We start from the raw sequence: 23155 nt of genomic DNA, 5'->3' as shown, positions 1-23155 counted from the left end.
TAGACTACATACCAACTATGTTCTATATAACAAAATACATATACTTAACTACATTTCTGATCTAATCTGTGCAAAGGAGAATCTGACCTGTCTTGCTCCTCCTCGCTTCTCTTATCGCTTTCCAGAACCTACATGTGAAACACTTACACGCTAAGTCTATGACTTAGTGAGGCATAGTAAAACATTTAACGTAAACTCTAACTTCTAACAATGCATGAATAACTAATGCTATCATATCATACGAAAGTATATATTCTTTCTTGTAACATATATACATTTGCACATACATCATCTACGTTCTTATTACTTTCATATAGGTTATCATTAATCCCTTTTATCTTATCATCTTACATTTGACATTCATACACATCATCATATCATATCACCAAACAAACATATAACATCACATAGAGTTTACTCATGTAATATCTTTAAGATAGCCCATGTATACATGTGAGAACTAAAAATATGTGAGTACATTGAAGTTGTGCACGTATGTTGTCACCACAGCTCGTATAAGGGTTCACTGAGTGTCATGTGAAATATGTTCCGAAAGACCACTATCCATATGTCCCGAAGGACATAGGTAACATGTCCATATGTCCCAAATGACATAGGTAAACTGTCTATATGTCTCGAAAGACATAGGTAACCCTCGACTCTTGGCATACCAACTATACCTCTAGCTCTCATTTCACATAACATGGTCATTCTCTTCCATATCATTTCCCATAATCATATAAACATATGATTCGCTTTCACGTATCACATATACTTTTTATTTCATATATCTCATTTCTTGTGATCATGTAAGCACATTACTTATTTTCATATGATTTCACATTTATATGTCACATAATTCTTTCACATAGCTCTTTATCATATTTTCATATAATCACATAGTCATATAGTTCACTTCCATATATTTCACATATCATATATGTCTTTCCTCATATTCATATAAACATATCATTTCATTCCTAATCACTTATCTCATGTTCATATGATCTCTTATGTTCATATTATATATCTTATAAGAGATTCTTATATCATCACATAGATCCTTTATACTCATTCACAATTACACTAACATGTACTCACTTATATCATATAACATATACCATAACATATAACACATACAATCATATTCAAGTACTAAGTCACACCCAACAATCATATCAACACATGCATATATTCATGAATTCATGCATCATAATATAGGAAATATACTCATCACAAGTCTTATTTTCCTTAAACATCATATATAAACTAATATGCACTCACCTGGGCCTCACTTGCTATCAATCACTCCTATGGCTTACTTTTTCTTCTTGATCAATTCTAACCTTTCGGTCGTTCTGGAACTTGCTTACGCTCGATATTTTATTCAATGGCTCTCACGTAGAAGGAATGAAGAAAAAGAAAAGAACTCTGGAAGCTAACTTTGTCTCCCCCTATTTCCACGTGGCTTACTCCGTTAAAAAGAGAAAAATAAAAATCTTCCCTTGTTAAATGACCATTTTACCCTTTACTTCATTTAATACCAACAATCTTTCACAAAATATTTCCAAATAAGTCATTGAACTTTTCAATCTTTTGAAATCATACCTCATAATTTCAAAACTTTTGTTTAGTCATTAACCCTAATTTTGGGATATTACACTAAGATTGCTATATACCCTTTGAGGTAACTCGGGGATGTATCACCCGTTGGACAAAGAAAGATCCCGACAAGGTACAATAGAACCCGTGCCTTCAGGTTATCCCCTCATAAGATCCGCTTTTGATTTCCTCTTCAAGTTCAGCATATGTCACCTTATGCTTTAACTCATATTTGGAGGCAAGTATTTTCCAGTTCTTAGTCTTAATGACTTCTTCAACACTTTTTCCTTTATCTTCTACCCCTAAGACGGCTACAACACATGTAACCCTCAGAGGAAATAAATATTCACCATATTTAACTTTGCATTCTTCTTTATCGAATTGATCCACCAAGGATCGACACAATTCTCTTCGAATTGGTCGATCCCTTACTCCGATCAAATATACAAACCCCATTTCTTCAAGGACATTAACTTTATTCTTCTCCTTAAGGTGTTCAATTAATGAGTTCACTCTTTTTATGTTGCACCTTGTCGACACTTCCTACATTTTGAAAAAATATATAATGTTATTGTTCTTATATATCTTTTATCAAAGTATTTGTAAGTTTAATGAATACCTTCTTTTCATGTGTTTTCCTCCAAGCTTTGTACTGTTGTCTATCCTTTTTTGACAGTGTCAAATAAGGTTCCTTCTCAGCATCAGTCATCGACTTTCGTTTCTCCAACACATCATTTTCACCTAAAATTAAGCATTGATAACTCCGTAAAAAGATCATATTTGGGACCTTTTCACTTAAGTTATTGTCTGTCTAAGAGCTTATATAAGATCATATAGATACATTTAGGAGCATATAGTTGCATGTGGTGAAATTCTATTTTTCGCGACATTTTATTTTGTAATCAGTGTTGCTTTATGAGGAAGGTGTTTTGTTTAATGATGTGCAGGATTTGGAAGCAAAGATATGCAAAAGGGAATTGCCATGACATGATGAGACTACTGAGCAAAATGCGATTGTCGTGACATCTCGGACGACATTTCTGGGCATAAAAAGTCAAAGAATATATTTTTTAGTAAGAGCCAGCTGTCGTGGCATAAAAAGTGCTTTCTGCAATTAGCATTAAAGGAGCGGCCAATTGCCATCTTTGCACCAACTCTCACATAAAAGGAATGAACTTTAGGGTACAAGTGTAATTTTAACACAAAACCCTAGGTTCATTCTCCCCTATAAATGGAATATGAAGCCTGACTTTTTGAGGAGATTTTTAGACAGCCGCCAAGAGCCTAAAAATTCGGAGAAAAAGTTCTCTTTTTTTCCCGTCAATCGTTTTTGTCGTGTCATTCCTCCGTTGACAGGCTATAGGGAGTGGCGAACTAGGCATCTGAGAGGAGCTAGATCGCTGAGACTGTTCGTGGTGGCCGAGGGAATCTCCGGCAGTACATGTCGAAGGCTTTTCTTCCTTCCCTTTGCTCTTTGCTTTCGTTATTTATTATTTGGGTTGTAATGAATGGATTAACTTGCTTTGTGCTTGCTTATTTCGAACCCCACCATTAACTAATCCTATTTGGTGGGAGTTTATTTTGGATATTTAAGATTTACTTTAATGAATGATTGTTTTTCTATGTTATAATCTGTTTTGCTTATGAATTTTAATGCCTTAAGGTTGTAGGAGCTATGAGAGTAGCCATTCCTTAGGTGATTACTTAGTGTTCGAGAGAATGCCTAAGTAGCATATCCTTAGTATTCGAGAGAAACTAGGGAGGAACCACATAAGCAAGGGGTTCTAGATAGTAACTAGGCCTAATCCACCTTAGAGATAAGGCTAAGATTTCATTCGACTAAAAGGAGTTATGCATGAGTGATAGGTTAGATGTTAATGATGTCACAAAAAGGTATTGTCGAGACATATCATGTTATCTGGACCAATAGGATCCCTGCAGTAGCTAACGCCAATCGGTTTTGCCAAGGCATCTTCAATCTGTCGAGTCCCTTAACTAGAGATAGCATAGGGCACCCTTAGTAAACTCTGTCGGGCAGTTAAGGCATAGAAGTAAAACCATTCTGAAAAGTGGACTTAGATTTTCCTAGGTAACTCCCATCACTCATTCCCATAGTAGCTTGTTGTGTGAGGAGTCTAAAGTCCCTATAATTAAATCCAGTATTTACATTTTATATTGCCTTTGCATTTCCATTTGTTTGCACTAAACACAATTTAATTTGTCACGACATCCCCATCCATTTTGCCACAATATTCTCATTTGCGAATATCATTAGCTATACTTAGTTACTTTAGAATAGTGCATAAACTTTACTCAAGATCTCTCCAATCCCTGTGGATACGATACTCATCTCATTGTATTACTTGTTCGATTGTGTATACTTGCACATATTTCCGCATCCATAGATAGTACTCACAAAAAGCGGACAAGCATAAATGTTTCTTAATCAATACATTCACACTAAATTATACTCAATGTCAATTTCATTTTACATACCGAACCGATGTGATTACCATCTTCCTTCATCCTTTGGCATTCGGTCATACTGTAAACATTTAAAATTTGTAATCAATTTAAAGTTCTTTAATACTTTAATCCAATTATCATTTCAACAATAATAACAAAAATACATTGATACTTACTAGAAGTACGTATCATCCAATGGTTGCTTTCGATTTACTTCATTGTTCATACTCTCAGACTCAATTTGAAAGTCATCTTCGCGATCAGAAATTGTAAGATCCGTTGACTTCATTTTTCCTTCATATATCAGTTTACGCAAATCAAAATCAAATACTGGTTACATACACTTTATTCAATATACAAATATTGATAACTACTATTATAGTAAAACGGTTTCCTTCAAAAGAATTTGAATGGCCATTACTACAAGTATTGGTACATTTATACAACCTACAATATCATTTTCTACCTATAATATTATATACATGTATCGATATTTATTTTATACCTATAATATTATATAATCGGTCCCAAATCTTTCTTGACTTCAAAATCCAAACCCAAAAACCATAATCCCTATTTTCTTCAAACGAATGAGAATACTTTATACTACAAGTATCGATACATTTATACAACCTACAATATCATTTTCTACGTATAATATTTTATAAAAGTATCGATATTTATTATCTACCTAGAATATCACTTTCTACATGTAATCGGTCTCAAATGCTTCTTTACTTCGAAAACCCCAAACACATAAAACCCTATTTCTAATTACTGTAATAATCAAAACTAGGGTTTTGACAACTTACTTTTTGATTCGATTGCAGCAACAAACAAACTTCGTTTTAAAAACGCCTTCTGAAATACATCAACAATTACGCTTCGATTTCGAAAACTACGGTCGTGTTCTATCTATTTTCATAGGAAATTTAGCTATGCCTTTGATATTTTAACCGGATATGTTATTTATATTTAATCGATACAATTACCCACGTCTCGATACTTTTATGTCAGGTGTTAATACTTTCGATACGTTTTCATTTTTTAAAAGTATCGATAATTATTACATATACTTATTTAAGTATCGATACCTTCAACATATCTGGTAGCACTTTACCGGTTTTGTCGTAATGAAACTGGTTTTGTCATATTTTGACTTGTTATATTGTTATGTATCGATACATGTTTATAAAATATCGATACTTTATAGGCGCTAGTATTGTTTTTCTTTTAAATTCCAAAAGTATCGATACTTATTTTAATGGTATGGATACCTTCAATATATTTTATCTCTTTATCGGTTTTGTCATATTTTTACTTCTTATATTGTTATGTATCGATACATATTTATAAAGTATCGATACTTTATAGGCGCTAGTATTGTTTTTCTTTTAAATTCCAAAAGTATCGATACTTATTTTAATGATATCGATACCTTCAACATATTCGATATCTCTTTACCGGTTTTGTCATAATGAAACCGGTTCTGTCATATTTTTACATGTTATATTGTCATGTATCGATACATATTTATAAAGTATATATACTTTATAGGTTCTAGTATTATTTTTCTTTTAAATTTCAAAAGTATCGATACTTATTTTAATGGTATCGATACCTTCAACATATCTGGTATCACTTTACCGATTTTTCATATTGAACCTTGTTTTGTCATATTTTTATATAATATATTGTTATGTATCGATACATATTTTAATGGTATTGATACCTACCGACAAGCTAAGTTTGTCGGTTGCAAATTTTTTAATATTTCTTCATGATTTTCACCTACAACATTATTATTACTCAACATTTCCGGTAACGCTAAATCGACTTTGTTAAATATCTTATTATGTTTCTGGTAACGTCATATATTAGTAGTATATTAATCCGTCTTTCCTGAGACAACTCCATTTATATGCAGGACATAAAAGTTGGTGAACTTATTAAGATATAATTCGACAAATTTTATTAAAATTAATCTAAGTTAAATCTTACACGATCAATTTATCTTATTAATTAAAAGAATTATTATTATTTTTATAAGTCACGAATTTAAATATCAATGGCTACAACAAGATTATTTAACTTTACCAGAAACGTTTGGAATTCAAAATAATTTAATATTTGAAATTGAGATTTGACTCCATTAAAAATCTTTCCTTGCTCAATTGACGGTGATGAATCCGTAACGATGAAGGAAAAAAGAAAGAAAATGAAAAGAAATTACTTCCGTCTTCTTTATTTATTTTGTGCGGCCCAGATCTAGATCTAAATCCGCACCTCCTCTACATTCTAAATTCTCTTCTCCAACAAACTGCAATGTCAACAACCGGTCCCGCCGTCCTCCCTATCTCATCCGCACAATCCGTCGAATCCCAGCCGCCCGCCGCCACCCCCGCAGTCCTCTCTTTCCTATCACATCTCAATGATTCCGTCCGCAACGGCCTTTCCCAGCGCCGCCCCTGGGCTGAACTTGCTGATCGTTCCGCCTTCTCCAAGCCGGAATCTTTCTCCGATGCCCTCGTCCGTGTACGCAAGAATTACTCATACTTCCGAGTCAACTATCTGTCGGTGATCGGTCTTATACTGGCCTTTTCCCTTCTTTCCCATCCGTTCTCCCTCCTCCTCCTCCTCGGACTCCTCTCCTCCTGGATCTTCCTCTTCCTCTTCCGTCCCGCCGACAAGCCTCTCGTCGTCTTCGGCCGTTCCTTCTCCGATCGCGAGACTCTCGGCATCCTCATCGTCTTCAGCGTCTTCGTCGTCTTTCTCACGTCCGTTGGATCTCTCCTCATATCCGCTCTCATGGTTGGAGTTGGACTAGTCTGTGCTCATGGCGCCTTCAGGGCCCCCGAGGATCTCTTCTTGGACGAACAAGAACAAGTATCCACCGGTTTCTTATCATATCTAGGTGGTGCTGCCTCCAATGCCGCCGCCTCCGCTGCCCCTGTTGTTGCCGCTCGTGTCTGATTCCGGTCCATCTTTCTTCCTCCCTAAATCTTTGCCTCTAGGATTCAATATCGCTTCACCTGTTATACATTCAATTTTAAGTTTTTTTTCTTTTTAGGGAATAAAATCTCCACAGGGGAATTCATGGTTTTTCTTCACTGTTTTGATGAATAGGGTTTATTATATACTTTTAACTTCGGTGATATGTATATGGATCTGGCTAATTAGATGCTTTTATACAGTGGATTCATTGTGTTTGAGTTGTATGCATTGAAATCATGTGTTTATGAAAACCTTGTGGGAATTCTTTCTAGTTAGTCAGATCTGTGCATAAATTCATAACCAAATTTTCTCTTTGATTTGTGGGAATTCACAAAATGATATTTAACGAGTGAAACGAACTATTAGACTATTGTCTTGAAAAATTTACGAGCAATTAAAAAAAATAATACTCCTTTCGTCCCATAAAAACGTCTTTATTGAATTTTAAAATGTCAAAAAATTTTAACTTGACTTTGATTATTTTAAATATTTTAAATAATTAAATTTTATAAAATATATATTTAAAATTACTTAATTGAAAGTTTTTAAAATATATTTTTACATATTTTTATCGATTATAAATTTTAAATAATAATAATTAAAATTTTAAAAATTGACAAAAAAAAATCAATAATAGACAGTTTTTTATAAGACAAAGGGAGTATATAAACTTTTTATATTTTTAAATTAAATTGTTTATAATATCAATATTAATATTTTTTTTAAACATGATATCAGACCGAGTTTGAGTTTTAACTTCGATCGAGTTAAGTTTGGGAATATTTTAAGTTCGAGTTTTTTTTTGAGCTAGAGGCGAGTTTCAGATTTTAATTTCGAGTTGAACTTGAAAATTTTGACCGTACGAGCTTTCGAATTGAGTCGATCTTCAATTTTTTTTATTTTGAGTTTAAGTCGGGTTTGATAATTTTAAATTCTCGAAAGTTCAACGATATTCTAATTCGACTAAACTCGTTTACGGCTCTGATGGTGGTGTTCATGTATTTGCTGCTGGATATGAATTAGGGACTAGGAGGTGAAATTATTTGTCGGATGATGGGATTTTGAGAATGATCCTCAAACATCGAACAAATTTCCATTAGCTTTGTTATTTGAAGTTGTCTGATTTATTCGGTTTTCCATTTATTTGGATTAACTTAATTGATTTCACTCGTTTTTATTCAGTTTAATTATCTATTTTCGATATATGCACACATATCTAGAGGTAAATGAAATTTTAATGGATTCAAAAGAGACTAGTAATTTTGTAAATTCAATTTCGAAAAGTTTCAAACTATATTAGTGTTATAAAATAAAATCCAAATAGCTTGAAATGTTTAATAATTCATAGACTAATTTTCAAGTTTGAGTTATGTCTCTCAACTTTTCATGATATATATATATATATATATATGACTACTATATTATAAGTTAACGACGGTGAAGAGCCCATTTAGCCAACAATTGTTCAGAGAGAGATGAAGCGCACCTACGTGAAATTAGTTCAGAATATAATTATAAATTCACGGTTCGTGACACATTATGATATGATTTGTTTTTTTTATAATTTTATATTGTAGGTACAATTATGATATCATGATAGTTTTAAACAACGTTATAATTCGACCATTACATTGCATTACGTCCGTAATTTAATATCATACATTGTTTTTGCTTTTCGTTGTTACCCTTACCATTTTCACGTCTCGAACGATATGCGTCCACTCTAACCTCTATCATCCAACACCTCCCATCCTCTAACGTTGATGTTAATGGTCTCTTCTTTGGCCACATCGCTCGCATCACCCCCTCTAGCCTCTCTGACGATTCTTCCATAACTTCCCCCGATTCCCACCTCGTCGCCATTATCTTCAACTTCCTCTGCTTCCTTTCCCTCCTCCCTTTCTACGACTCACTCAGTCGAGTCGAGTCTGTTGAAAATATTTATACTGCAAAATAAAATATTGAATAGAAGAATCTGAGCTGTGTCGTGGTGAAACCACTGCCTTAGAAACGAATGTGTCCCAATATGTGTAATCGTTGCGATAGGTGGATCGTCTCCCGAGGTTAACACAATCGCTTTGAGAATTCGTACACCTGAAAACCGGAGTGAATTGCAATGGAACTGCTCTTCTCTTAGCACCGAAGAAAAGAAGAAAATTGTAGAGAGCTTTTGAGAGGATTTGTGAATGTCTTAGGTGGTGTTTGTTTTTGCAGAGGTAACAAGTCTGCGGACCACATCTGCAGCAGAAGAGGTGGACCAAAAGTCTGCAGTCTGCAAGAATATGATTGTTTGTTTTTTAAAGTCTGCAGACTGCTAAAATAAACTGAAATATAAATAAACTGATTTTTTAAACTTAAAAGAGTTTTGCAATACTGAGATTTAAATAATTTTAGTTTTACAATACTGAAATTTAAATAATTCATACAACTACAATAATAATTTTTTTAGAAAAACAAACACCATCTTATTAATTCTATTATAAGTCTCACATAATCACATGTATTATTAGTTTTATAAGTTTTATATAATAAAATTTATAAATGATCATTAAATTATATGATTTTTTTTAAACATTAAATTATCTAAAGTTATATAATAATATTAAATTTTGAATTTTATTATCATATGGCACAACAACATTAATTATCATTAAACTATCATTAATCAATGAATCATACACCTCTTCTCTTTTTAAACATTAATTATCATTAAACTATTATTAAATATGCAATTATGTAATACTTTTAATTTTTTTAAATATATATTCATAATTTATTTGTATAATTATATGATATTTTTAGAAAACATTTTTTAATTTATTAAATTATTTTATGATTATTTTTTGTTTAATTGTGATTATATTTTAAAATTTTAAAAACATATTTATAATTTTTTATTTTATTTTAAAATCTTAATTATCAAACAATGAAATCATTTTTTATTAAGCAATGTGGTTTAAATACTTACATTTCGTATAAAAAGTTTAAATATAATTTAAAAATAACAAATATATTTAAACTTAAATCAAAATAATTAAAATAAATATAAAATTTTAATAATATATAAAATAATTTATATGATAAAATTAAATATCTAAAATAATATAAAATTAATTTATTTTAAAAATAATATTAAAATTAATATCTCTATAATATTAAAAAATTAATATTAATTTATTAAAATAATATTAAAATTAATATCTATATATAATATAAAAAATTAATATTTAATTATTTAAAAATTAATATTAAAATTAATATATATAATATAAAATTAAATATAATACATCTTTGAAGATGTTAGAAGACGTCTGCAGACATAAGGTCACGTTTGCGCGCGCAGACGTTAGAAGAGCTTCTGTTTTCTAAAACACAAACGGTCTGCAAAGTCCAATGTCTGCGCGTGGTCTGCGTGGCATAGACATAAAAGGTTTGAAGAGGTAGAACAGTGAAAACAAACACCACCTTAGAGTAAGTTTAAAAGCTGAAAATGCCTCTCTACTTATAGGTTCGACTAAGGGACAAAAGCGTCCAAGTAAAAAATCATATATAAATTTGATTTAAATTTTTCAAATTTAATTCTGTTTAAGCGATTATCATAAACGAAATGAATCTGACCCCAAAGCTGTCCAGATTCATGATTCGAAATTAGTTACAACAACTGTTTATTCAATGATTAATCCCTATAAATGACACAATAAAACAACCCATTAGTTTACTCTGAACAGAGCTAAAATATTGTCATGATACATCCAACATTCACAGACATAATTTCATAAATCACGTCTTAATTAACAACTGACTGTTATAACTTTAATTTCACATAAATTAAACGACAACTAATTGCTTAACTATTACCTCTGTAAATTTAATTTCACATAAAATCGTTTAAATAGCTCAATGTTCAGTCTATAAATATTAGAGAAAAATTCTTTCACAATTTTTGTTCACCAGAAAATTCCTATGATTTTTTTTTTCCAAAAAGATAGTACACGTGCAGACGTTTTGAAGAAACATATTGCCACTTTTCACGACCACGAGCACGTGCACAAGCTGAGATGAGATGGATGAACGACGGCAATAACAACACGTGAGATGGGCCCTTGTTATTTATCACTCAACAAATGAGGGAAGAATAAATACCTTTGTACGTTGTATTTCCCACTTAATGTGGGATAATGTCTGAAGCATTACCAACAGACTTCTCCCCTTTTACGACTCACTTGGCCGAGTCGACTCCTCTCGACTCTCTTTCACTACTCACCTCAACCAAAAACTGTTGAAAAAATTTATTCTATATGATAATAATATTACAAAAAAGTTCTTATACACACACTAACAACTTCTCCTAACTAACTAACTAACTAATTAGTTAGCCTAAGTATCAACCTAAATTAGTTACAACACTCTTCCTCAAGTTAGAGGGTGAAAGATGTTTTTGATCCCCAACTTGAAAATCAAATAACCATGGTGATACATGCCTAGAGCTTTGGTTAGCACATCTGCTAGCTATTCTGTAGAGGTGATGTGCTCAGTTTTGATCAAACTTTCATGGACCTTTTCTCTAATGAACTGACAGTCAATCTTTATGTGTTTAGTTCACTCATGGTAAAAGAATTTGCTGCAATCTGACGTGATGCTTTATTTTCACAATATAGTTGCACTAATTGCTAAATTGAGACCCTAAATTCATTCATCAGTCCATTATAATTAGATAATCTCATATGTCACAACAATCATGCTTTTGTACTTAGCTTCTGTTGAGGATTGTGCAACTATAGCTTACTTCGTTGATTTCCAGGAGATCAAAGAATTTCCAAATTGATGCAGAAGCTCGAGACAGATCTCCTTGTCATCGGGTACGATGCCTAATCCGAATCGCAATATGTAATAAGTTGACACCTGCTTGAGGCATCTAGTAATATCCCTTGATCAGGACACTTTTTAATGTACTTGACCACCCTCAAAGCAGTTTCCATATGTGATTTCTTGGGACTTTGCATAAACTGACCCAAATGTTAGTCGAAAAAGGTTATTTCTGGTCTAGTATGTGTCAAATGGATCAAACGACCAATGAATTTTTGAAAGATTTTTATCTTCAAATAATTCATCTGCTTCAACTTCTTGTACACTTTCATCATATTGTACAGTCAGCTTAATGTTCTGCTCAAGAGATGTTGATTCTGGCTTTGTACCCGCCATGCCAATTTCCTTAGTAAGACTTATTGCATACTTTTGTTAAGTGTTATCCCTTCCTTTGATCTCATTACTTCAAGGCCAAGGAATATCCTTAATTCTCTCAAGTCTTTTATTTTAAAGTTTTAATGCAAGATTGATTTCAAATCTTCTGTTATGCCTCTATTGGGTGCAAAAATCAGCAGGTAAATTAATGTAATCCTCTTTAGATAAGTCCCTTGTAAGGACGCATTGAACACATCGAAATGTAGAAGAGGCCAATTAAAAATAAAATTCAAGGCAAGCAAAAACGTGGCAGTGATCATCTTAATCACATGTAAGAAGGTCTCCATATAATTCACACCTTCCCTTTGACTATATCCCTTTGATATTAATCTGGCTTTTTAACGTTTCACCTCACCAGAAGCTTTGTATTTGATTCTGTAGACCCATTTACAGCCGATGAAAACTTTATCAGGAGTAGAGGAACCGTAGACCATATCTGATTTGATTCAAGGGCTTGAATTTCATCCTGCATGGTTTGTTCACACCGTGAAATCACACCGTAGACCATAGGAAATTGGTGTTTTTAAAAGTAAGTAAATAGGAGAACGACCTAAAGTATAGTTTACCCTTTTTGTTAAAGCTGAAAACTGTCCCCTTCTTTTTATATCATTTCACGTAACCAAACTCCCCATAATATCTCACCCACTCTTCTTCTTCTTCTTCCATTAGTTTCTATTTCTTCTTCCTTTCAAGAGCCAAGTTTCAAGTATCCTAAGCTTAGTTTGTTGTAGCCAATGTAAGAATGTTTTCCTCCGTCCTTAAAGCTTTGTTTTAAGCTCCATTTTGTAAGTTTTAGAATTTGTTTTCAAAATGGGTTTTATGGAAGTTAAGGGGATCCATGATCCAAGCTTGGCTATAGTGTATTAAAGTTACCTAGAGCATCTTAAGCTTTAATACAAGAGCTTAGTTAGTTTACTAAAAAAATTATTGTCTTTGTTTAGTAAGGGATGTGGGAGAAAACTCTAAAATAAGAGGGAAAGAGAAGTTGTCCCTTGGTTAATTTGAAAGAGTTTCTTGTCAGCAAGAAACAAGGTAACAAAATATCAACTCTTTCATACTCTTAGTGATCATTAGAAATGAGTTCTAGCTTCAGAGTAAGTTATGAAGCTTAGTGTTATATGTTAATGGTAGATTACATGATTTATGTTATAAGCATGATATAAAACCTTATTTATGCTCCTTGTAATCACATAAGACTTTGAAGAATATTTGGGTACCTCACTAGGGTCTTTGGGATTGAAATATATCATTTTCGTATGTGTTTTATGACTTCTACAGGTAGAGTATTGATACTATAGGGACAATTGATACTTATTCTTCATTTTAGTCAAATTCGTGAGTTTATAAGCAAGAGTATCGAAACTTTAGGTCATAGTTTCGAAACTTCAAGAAAGTTTCGAAACTGGGCAGAACAAAATGTTTAAAAGTATTGGTACTTATATAAATTATCGAAACTTTTACATGTGTATTGATACTCTTGGGCTAATATCGATACTTTCACTCTATTTTGGGCAAAAGGGTCAGTTTTTAAGGGAATTAGACTGAAGATACCCCAACACTTCAGTATTTCCTCACATTAGACTTCAAGTGAGAACATTAATGATATTTAATTCAAATGTAGAAACAAGAATAAAGTAAGGTGAAATAAGACTACCCTTGTTTGAATGCTAAAGAAAACGATCAGGATACCCGAGTTCCTTTAGAAAAGATAGCAAAGTTGAAAGCATAGATTCAGTCTGGATATCCTTTGGGAGTGTGCAAGGCACTTTAAGCTAACTAGTTTGGGTGCAAGGTCCGACACTCAAGGAGTAGGCTAGTCGATAATGTGGTGTTCGATGCAGAGATTTCGGGGGCCATATTCTCGGTAGACTAGAGAGGTATATGAGCTCTGAGATATAGAAACCTCAACCACACCATGATGTCTACCAAGGAATAGAGAGTGAGTATATGAGTATACTCACTAAAGTAGAACAGAACAAACCAGTAGACCAGATAGTAGTAGACTTGATAGCTTGATCATTTCAGTGACAAATTTTTAGTATGTTTTAGTTGTTAGTGTGATGTGAGTTAGTTAGCTCAACCTTCATATTGTTCTCCGTGGGAAAGTCAGTAGATCGAGAGCTCGAGGAGTAGTAGATAGATCAAGGTACAAACCTAGTACAGATTTATAGTACGTCTCAGTAGTTTTTGAAGGGCATGTATATTTTATAAACCCTATTGTATCAGTTGACTCATAAACTTTATTAAGAGTCAGTATGTAATATTTTGATTGTAATTTTGGAGCTCTCTAGTATAAAGTTATAAATTATACTATTTCATGGATGTTTTATTTGTGAAAATGGTCGTTTTATAGTACCAGAAAATAGTAAGGTGTTGGTCAGCCACTCCGGTGGTTCTGTGTGGCATCCAACATCGGTCGAATGTGTGTTGTATTGGTCTAGGGTATTGCATTTAGTGGTATTAGAGCGTCAGGTTTGACATTCCTAGGGCCCACGACCCAGTGTCGATGAAAGAGTTTATGAGTACACATGCTCTACAGAGTTATGTTGTACTTCTGTATAGTAGTAGTAGTAGTAGTAATTCCTCGATTCCTCTTAATTTTATAATTATAGAGATGGATGATAGCCCAGATCATAGTATAGAGGGTAGATATGAGAGTAGATCTTATTTAGCAGGTGATCTGAGAGATGAGTTCGTCCTAGATATAGAGTTTGATTAGCCTGAAGGTGCAGGGGTAGATGAGGCAAACTTCTTTAGAAATCGGACTACTACCTTGGACTGTATAGTAAGAGCCCCTTCATAGAATGCCTATTTAGCTAGCCCAACTCGTTCCTCCAGTTATAGTATATCATGAAACAACAGTAGAAAGGCTCCAGAGGTACCAGACCATCGAGTTCTTTGGGTCAGGGGATGATGATCCTGTAGTAGCCAACCAGTGGTTAATAGAAACCCTAAGGATTCTTAGTCAGTTGCATTTCACTCCATAGGGTATTCCAGAGTGTGTCATCTCCTGCTAAAAGGTGATGTGATAGATTGGTGAGAGATAATAGAGATGTTGTTAGAGCCTAAACGACCTACTTGGGACTGATTCTTAGAGGAGTTCCATCAGAAGTATGTTGGGAGGCACATATGGATGCGATGAGAGATCAATTTGCTTAGTTGGTTCAAGGGAACATATTAGTGTTCGAATATGAAGTAGAATTTCTCTGGCTAAGTAGATATTCCCCAGAGTTGGTTTCCTCATAGTATCAGCGTTGAATAAAGTTCTGAGAGGGTCTTTGACTAGACATCATCTCTCATTTAGTCGTTAATCCACCGAAAAAAAAAATTTGAGTTAGTTTATCAGGAAAAGGCAGTAGAAAGAGCTGTGGGAAGGAGAGTAGCAGAAGAGGGTGCCACTTCATGTCAGGGTAGAGAATTGGTTGATTCAGTAGAATTATCTCAGCCATCCAATAGGTATTGAGAATCTCAAGAGTCTGGGAGAGCCCGATAGTCTAGTTTAGCCGACTAGTTCAGAGCATGAGTACAGGAGAGAGTATGACTAGTCAGCGCAGACGCCTTTGTATATTGCACCGATAACTAGTGCTAAAGGATCATCGAGAGTGCCTTCTTATCCTTATTGTTCTGTTTGTGGTAGGAGGTACCCAGAATCCTGTAGGCTTGGGTCAAGAGGTTGTTACCGTTATAGATCCCTATATCATTTTCTTCGAGATTATCTAGAAGCTCAGAATGTAGCTCCAATTTTAACCCAGCAGTCAGCTACTACAGTTCAGAGAGGTAGATGATTCAATAGAGGAGAGTTTTCTTTTGGTCAGATTGGTCGAGGTGTCGTACAGCCCGGAGCCAGTGGGGAGCCTACCTTGTTCCCTATTCCAGTAACCGCCATAGTCAAACTAGTATTCAGCCTTTATAATTAGATGTTCTAGTGGTTGATATTTTTCGTAGGTACATTGTCGAAATTTTAAGGACGAAATTTCCTATTAATATGAGAGAGTTGTAATGCCCTGAATTCCAGGATAGTAATTTCGGTCAACCTGAAACTCGTCAGTAGAGCCCATTAGATTTTCCAAGCCAATTTTAGACCAATTATTAAGAGTGTTGGGTTTAGGTTTACCCAATAGTTATAGGAAATTTGTGTTTTTAAAAGTAATTAAATAGAAAGCTAAAAGCTTTCTATCTCTTTTTATATCATTTCACGAAACCAAACTCCCCATAATATCTTACATATTCTTCTTCTTCTTCCTTCCATTAGTTTCCATTTATTCTTCCTTTCAAGAGTCAAGTTTTAAGTATTCTAAGTTTAGTTTGTTGTATCCAATGTAAAAATGTTTTCCTCTATCCTTCAAGCTTTGTTTTAAGCTACCTTTTGTAAATTTTAGAATTTATTTAAAAAAATGGAGTTGAGCTCGAATCGATCAATTGAAAATGTGCCAAGATGGGGTGAATTGAGTTTTTGAAATTTAGGGAGTAAGAAGTATGAAGATAGAAAATTTTGCACAATGATTTATAATAGTTTAGCTCCCTCAATGAAGTTTACATCCACGACCTAAATCACTTAGCATTTTCCAACAAATCCACTAATTTATTCTTTCTTTTTCAAGGATAAAGAGATAACCTTTAGAAACTCCCTAGCTTTTCAAAGGCTTAGCTAGAACCAAAACACCTTTACAAAGGAAAAGAATTGTAAACAAGAAAACCTCTAAAAAGAAAGGTGTTTACAAATTAAAGCTCACAAAAACACAAATATTTACAAAAGAAAGAAAATAAAGAATGTAAAGCTTTTCTCTTGTGTTTGATTGCTTGGATAGGTGTTAGTCACCTTCTTCAAGTGTCCTTGGGCTGTTTTTATAAGTTGGGATGAGTTACTAGTCGTTTATAGACGTTGGGGATGTTTCAGAGCCATTGGGGATCAAAATAGTCATTACCTATAACTTTTAAGGCACAAAGGGTCGATCATTTTACTAAAGGGATCGATCCTTTTTCAAATTTTGATTGTTATACCAAAGGGATCGATTATTTTTGGGAAGGGATCGATCCTTTTCCTCGAGGGATCGATCCTTTCGTCAAGGGATAAATCCCAAACTCACTGTTGTCCAAGTGATCGATCCTTTTTCAAGGGGATTGATCCTTTGGTAAAAAGGATCAATCCTTTTGCTAATGGTTCGATCCTTTGAGCCAAAGAATCTTAGAAACACGACTTTAAAGCATGAAAATGATCAAGTAAGTTTTAAAAAGGTTCGACTAAATTTGAAAAACATTTAAAAATATATTTTTAACTTTCATTTTGAATTTGAATTATTTTTGAAGACTTTGAATAAATTTAGTTTAGTCCAAAAATATTTTGCCCTTATTTGTTATATCAAAATATAAATTCTACAATCTCCCCCTTTTTGATATAACAAAATCTTTGAAAAATGGTTTTTGGAAAACTCCCCTTTAATAAAACATTTAATGAAAAAAATATTTAGAAAAATATTAAAGCTCACACTTTTTCATTCTATAAAAAGATTTTTTTCAAACCTATACTTTTCTCCCTTTTTGTTATATCAAAAATAATTAAAATTTTAAAGTACAAAATAACAATGAAGAGTAAGTAGTAATTTTAATATTAAAATCATTTGAAAAATCAAAAGCTCCCCTCAACAAATGCATTCCAAACAAAAGTTTGACTTTAAAAGTTTGACACTTAAAAGATATTGAATTTTAACAAATATTAACAAACATGTTAGTAGCACATGAAATTCAATATATCCAACTCTAATATACTTTATGCAATAACAATTGTTGTATTTAAGTGCATGTGCATAAAGCTATCCAAAAATGTTATGCATTTGAAAAATTGATATCAATTATTAGAGAGATGTCATTTACAATAAACCACATGCATAAACATTTAAATTAAGGTCAAAAATTAATATTTGTTAAAACAAAACATTAAAACCAATTTTGACCAAAATTCATTATGATGAACAAAAATTTATAAAGAATCATTAAAACTTTAAAAAATGTTTATCACAACACTTTTTAACATACATGAGATAGAAAACATAAAATCATTTAAAATCAAAACTCATGCATGCTTAAACCAAATGAGCAACCAATTATGCAAGATAATCAAAATAAGCTTAGAGGTTACCCATTCCTTATCAAGTGTGGCTAGAGCATTAGAATATCTTTATTTTTGTCACCATTCCTCCCACACACCTACAAGATATATTTATTTGGATTTTGGTAGCCAAATTGCTTTGGATCCTTAAACGTTAGTTTCAATGCCCCTTGTTCTCTTTGGAACCCATACTTGTCTGATTTTAAAATGTTTTCCTTTCTTTAAAGGACAAGCATGTTCCATATGACCATGATAATGACAATGTGATCATTTTGCCATTATGAAACTAGATGAATTACTTAAAATGATTTCCTTTTATTTTGTTAAACATTCAAGCTTAACTTTTAAATCAAAACTTTCTTTTTCAAAATTTTCAATTTTCATTTTTAAAAGCTCTAAATCCTTTTTCAAAATCTCAATTTGATTTTCAAAATCCATTTTTGCTTTCGAAAAAAAATGATTTTCAACTTTAAATTTTGAAATAATTTTCTTGTATTTGGAGTTCATGGCCTTAATGTAACCCCCCAGCCAGATACGGGTAGCTTGATCTGATCCGGGAAGTCACATTAGGGCCACCGGAGCGACCCACTGTAAAAATAGCGGAAAATTTAAAACCTTTATTGAAACATGTAACTTATAAAATCAGTTGTCACTATTTAAAAATAAAACAGATTTCCAGACTCGTATATAAATCAAAATACAATTACATGCCCCCTAATCACATGTACCATACTCTGCAACAACACCGGAATAACTCCCTTACTGAAGTCGATAGATGCACTGGTACAATTCTTTTAACCTAAAAATATGAGTAATATAGTGAACTTCGAAAAGCTCAATAATACAGAACTACCAGATGATGCTGAAAAACGTGCAGATACAGATAAACATATTTTCCTTATTGGTTCAGATATTTACAGATCTTTATGTTGAGCTGAGGTCCATTGATATCGCATGTAGTAACAAAGAGTATTCATTTCAGATGGAAATATTTCGGATGTCTAGGTTCAGGAGATCAGAACAGGTTTTCTAGTGTGTTCTCAAAAATCATGTAACTTTTCAGATCTTTTTTTAAAAAAAACATATATATATATATATACCCCATCCAACAAGTCCAAATTGTGTAGGTTCCCCAGAACCATACACCCACCATCAAGTCCAGTAGGCCCTGAGCACACAGCCGAGGAACCAGTAAATAAGGCCCTGAGCACACAGCCGAGGAGCCTCCAGGTATACTTCCTCCAACATTACCCCCCCCCAAGTAAAATATGTCCGTCCGTAAACGGATATATCAAAAATCAAAACATAAATCAGGTCAAGTATCATATCAAAATCCAGGTCAAGTATCAGATCAGAATCCAAGTAAAGTATCATATCAGAATCTATGTCAGATATCATATCAGAATCCATGTCAAGTATCAGATCAGAATTCAAATCGAAAATCAGATAAAATATTCATGTGAGTAGGGAACACACCAGAATTTACAGATAGTATTCAAAGATATTGGATAATCTTAACAAGTAGAGGAATACGGATCTTCAGTATACCGATAGAATATCAGAATTCAGAATCACTATTGGAAACGTTCAATGACTGATAGAATCATCAGTTATTTAGAATGTGACTTGAGCTGATAAGGAAGAAATGAAGGTTCAGGACATTTATATTCTATGTCGATTGATCGGATTATCAGACAACTCTTACATGAATAGTTTCCAGAACTAATGCATGTCGATTGGTCAATTCATTGTTCTTCCAGGGTATTTACTCTTTAATACCACAATTCTTGTCCATAGACCATTTTCAGAATCATCGTTGAATAGATCTTCCAATGTCTTTATTTCATTTCCACACTTCCACAATATCATGAAATGCTGACGTACTTGATTAATTTGTTCATAACCCATTGTAATTGTACACTACGTAAACTCATCAGAGTTTCCAGACTTATCCAAATCACTTACTAAATCCTCAGTCATTAAGGTTACCTATTTCATTTAGCAGTCATCTCCATTCCAGTTACTTTAGGATTTTCCAGAGTAATTCAAACGTTCCTGAATTTCAGATACATGTTGTACTTCCATTCCATTCAATTTGGTCTTCGTGGTTGATTTGTCGATCAAACGTCCAATTCTCAGTACTGAATACGATCTAGAGCTGAGTTGAGATGAACACTTCCAAACTTTATCATTGAGCCAAACTTGAGAAGACGAACACATGTTCCAATAATATCTATGCCATTCAGGTATTGATATAGCTTTAGGGTTGATCTACTCACTTAAATTGTTTTTCATTACCTTTAAAGGTAGTTCAATACCTATGCTTACTTGTATTCCTTAATTAATCCAAGACATTTACTTAATTTAGGCCATAAGGGTATTTTGGTAATTTTGATGTTCAGTTTTATTCCATTCATTTCAGAGCTCGAGGATATCCAATCATTCCTGAGCTTTGTGATATTCTTGGGTCATTTCTATTACAGAGGTATTTTGGTCATTTTACAGATCCACGATATTTCAATCTTTTTCCTCCATCCGGTCTTATTATTTAATTCCAATTTATTATCTATTCCAGTTCGTTCGAATAATTCTGATAAAAGAGCACCCTCCGATAAATTGTTCTTCAGGTATTTACTCATAACTCAGATATTTTCGGGTCAAGTGCCTTCTCGGATTTTACAAACGGAATACTATGAATTTTTCTTTACAAAGACAGAATATTAATAATTAAATTTGTACTTAATCGAGTTAAGTACAAATCCTCAAAGTACTTTCTCCTTCAGGGTCAACTCTGATTATTTTATCTCTCAAGGGCATTTTCGTAATTTCTTAATCAGATAATTTCGATATTAGCTCTTAACGAAAATTATATAATATAGAGATCCTATGATTAATTGCTTCATCAAACATTCTTTGATCTTGAAATGATTCTTTAAAAGACTTTTAGTATCTAGCATAAACCTTCTTGGGTTAAAAACCGGTTATCCATATTTTCCAAGTAAAACTAACATTTCTTATGCACATCAATAGTTTTAGCAGATCAATAATTCTTTTTAGATTTATTAATCCACTTCCAAAGACAATTCTTGTAATTTTCCAACATAAGGGTAATTTCGTAATTTTACCTAATCGAAATATTCTCACAATTTATCATCTAAGTACCTTTAATGAGATAAATTATAATCTACAATCCATGGTTGATTCTTTTATCACTTAATTCCAGAACTTGTAATTTAATTCCAACTGTCCTCCAATTTCTTATAATAGTCATCTGAACCATATTCAGTTATCTATTTTCTACCGTATTCGTATCTAGTGTAGATCTTCATTAACTACACATATGAGACCAAGCATTTCCATTCATGCATTTACCAATACCAACATGTTCTATAAAGCATAAAGAGGTAGTAAAGTATTACCTCGATTTCTATGCAATACTGATCGACCATAAAAATTCCATTCGAATGCCTTTGATCTTCAATTCAACTTCCAATAATTCCTCAGATACATATAAACATAAATTATATCAGAAACGTAGCTTAATTGCGATAAACGAATCGAATCGGGTGATAAATCAGTGAAAGATGGCTTACCGGGTTCGAATTTGGCGAAACGATCGGATTCAGGACGTCGAAAGCATAAAATGTGACTTTTCGGAAATTTGAAATTTTCGGTCAAAATCAAAGTCAACGGGTTTGACCGGCAATTTCCAGGCCTTCGAGTTCGAATTTCGAAAAACGGACAGCGGAATCAGATTTGGAACGTCGAAAAATATCATGATAGGTATACTCGGTCGAAGTAAAAGGTCGTTTAATGCCCGGTCAAAGCCAGTCAAAGTTTTGGTCAACAGTGGTCAACGACGGTCAACGGGTCAACGGGTCGGGTCGGGTCAACGGGTCGGGTCGGGTCATGACCGGTCAAAACAGTTCCAAAACCGGTCAAACCGGTCACTTTTCCCTTCCCCACGCGCAGTGGCGGCACGTGGGGGCGCGTGAACAGTGATAAAATCTCGGAAAATTTTCTAAAATTTATTTTGAGCGATTTCGAGATACTTACAAAGCTCGGTTCACAATTTTGAACGGCGGAGAGCTCGATTTCAACAAATCGGAAACTTTGACCGCTTCACCTCCTCACGCGCCGCCGTCGACGGAGACCAAGGATGACACCAGCGAACTCGGAACGATGCAACGAACACGACGGTGCGGGAGGTGCCGTAAACGGATGACCCGATCGTCGTGAATCGATGAAAAACCAACTAAAACCGAGTTATTACTGATGATACTTCTGACTGAAATTAATGACGAACGGAGATGATTCACGACAAAAGGTTTAAGGGGTTTTGTTCCTCGGTTGACAACGAACACGATGGTGGTTTCGGCTCGTCGATCGAAGGTTGGACGGCGAGTAGATCGGAGTTGGAAGTTGGGTTGTTGTAGAAGGGAAATCTGGAAAATATGAATCCTGCGCACGGGGAGGAGCTTATAATTCATCATATATAAGAAATGGTTAAATCATGGGTTTAGCCACTGAATTTCCTGCACTTTATAAAACGGTCTGCCAACTTTAAAACTTTACAATTTAATCCCCAATGTTTCTTTCAAAATACCAATTAAATCTGCCACTTTATAATTTCTTAATTTTAGCCCCTAAATTAGGGTGTTACACTTAAACTCCAAACACAATTCATCATATGCATCTTTTAACTCATCAAAAGAATATAAATCAAATTCATTAGTGTTGAAAGAT

At 33.5% G+C, this 23155-nt stretch overlaps 1 protein-coding gene across 1 annotated transcript in view; it reads left to right on the top strand.

Annotated features, from left to right (window-relative positions):
• Window positions 1–7178, top strand: part of LOC120152629 (PRA1 family protein B4-like) — a 30747-nt gene extending 23569 nt beyond the window's left edge. Inside the window, exon 3 of the mRNA XM_039164817.1 lies at window positions 6372–7178. Within this exon, the coding sequence (XP_039020748.1) occupies window positions 6394–7041 (648 nt within the window). The 5' untranslated portion in view covers window positions 6372–6393 and the 3' untranslated portion in view covers window positions 7042–7178. The remainder of the gene's footprint in view (window positions 1–6371) is intronic.
• The last annotated feature ends 15977 nt before the right edge of the window (window positions 7179–23155 follow it).

This window comes from Hibiscus syriacus, unplaced genomic scaffold (genome assembly GCF_006381635.1).
Source record: "Hibiscus syriacus cultivar Baekdansim isolate YM2019G1 unplaced genomic scaffold, ASM638163v2 tig00111095_pilon, whole genome shotgun sequence".
NCBI classification, from domain to species: Eukaryota; Viridiplantae; Streptophyta; class Magnoliopsida; order Malvales; family Malvaceae; genus Hibiscus; species Hibiscus syriacus.
This window is presented reverse-complemented; position numbering and strand designations above follow the sequence as displayed.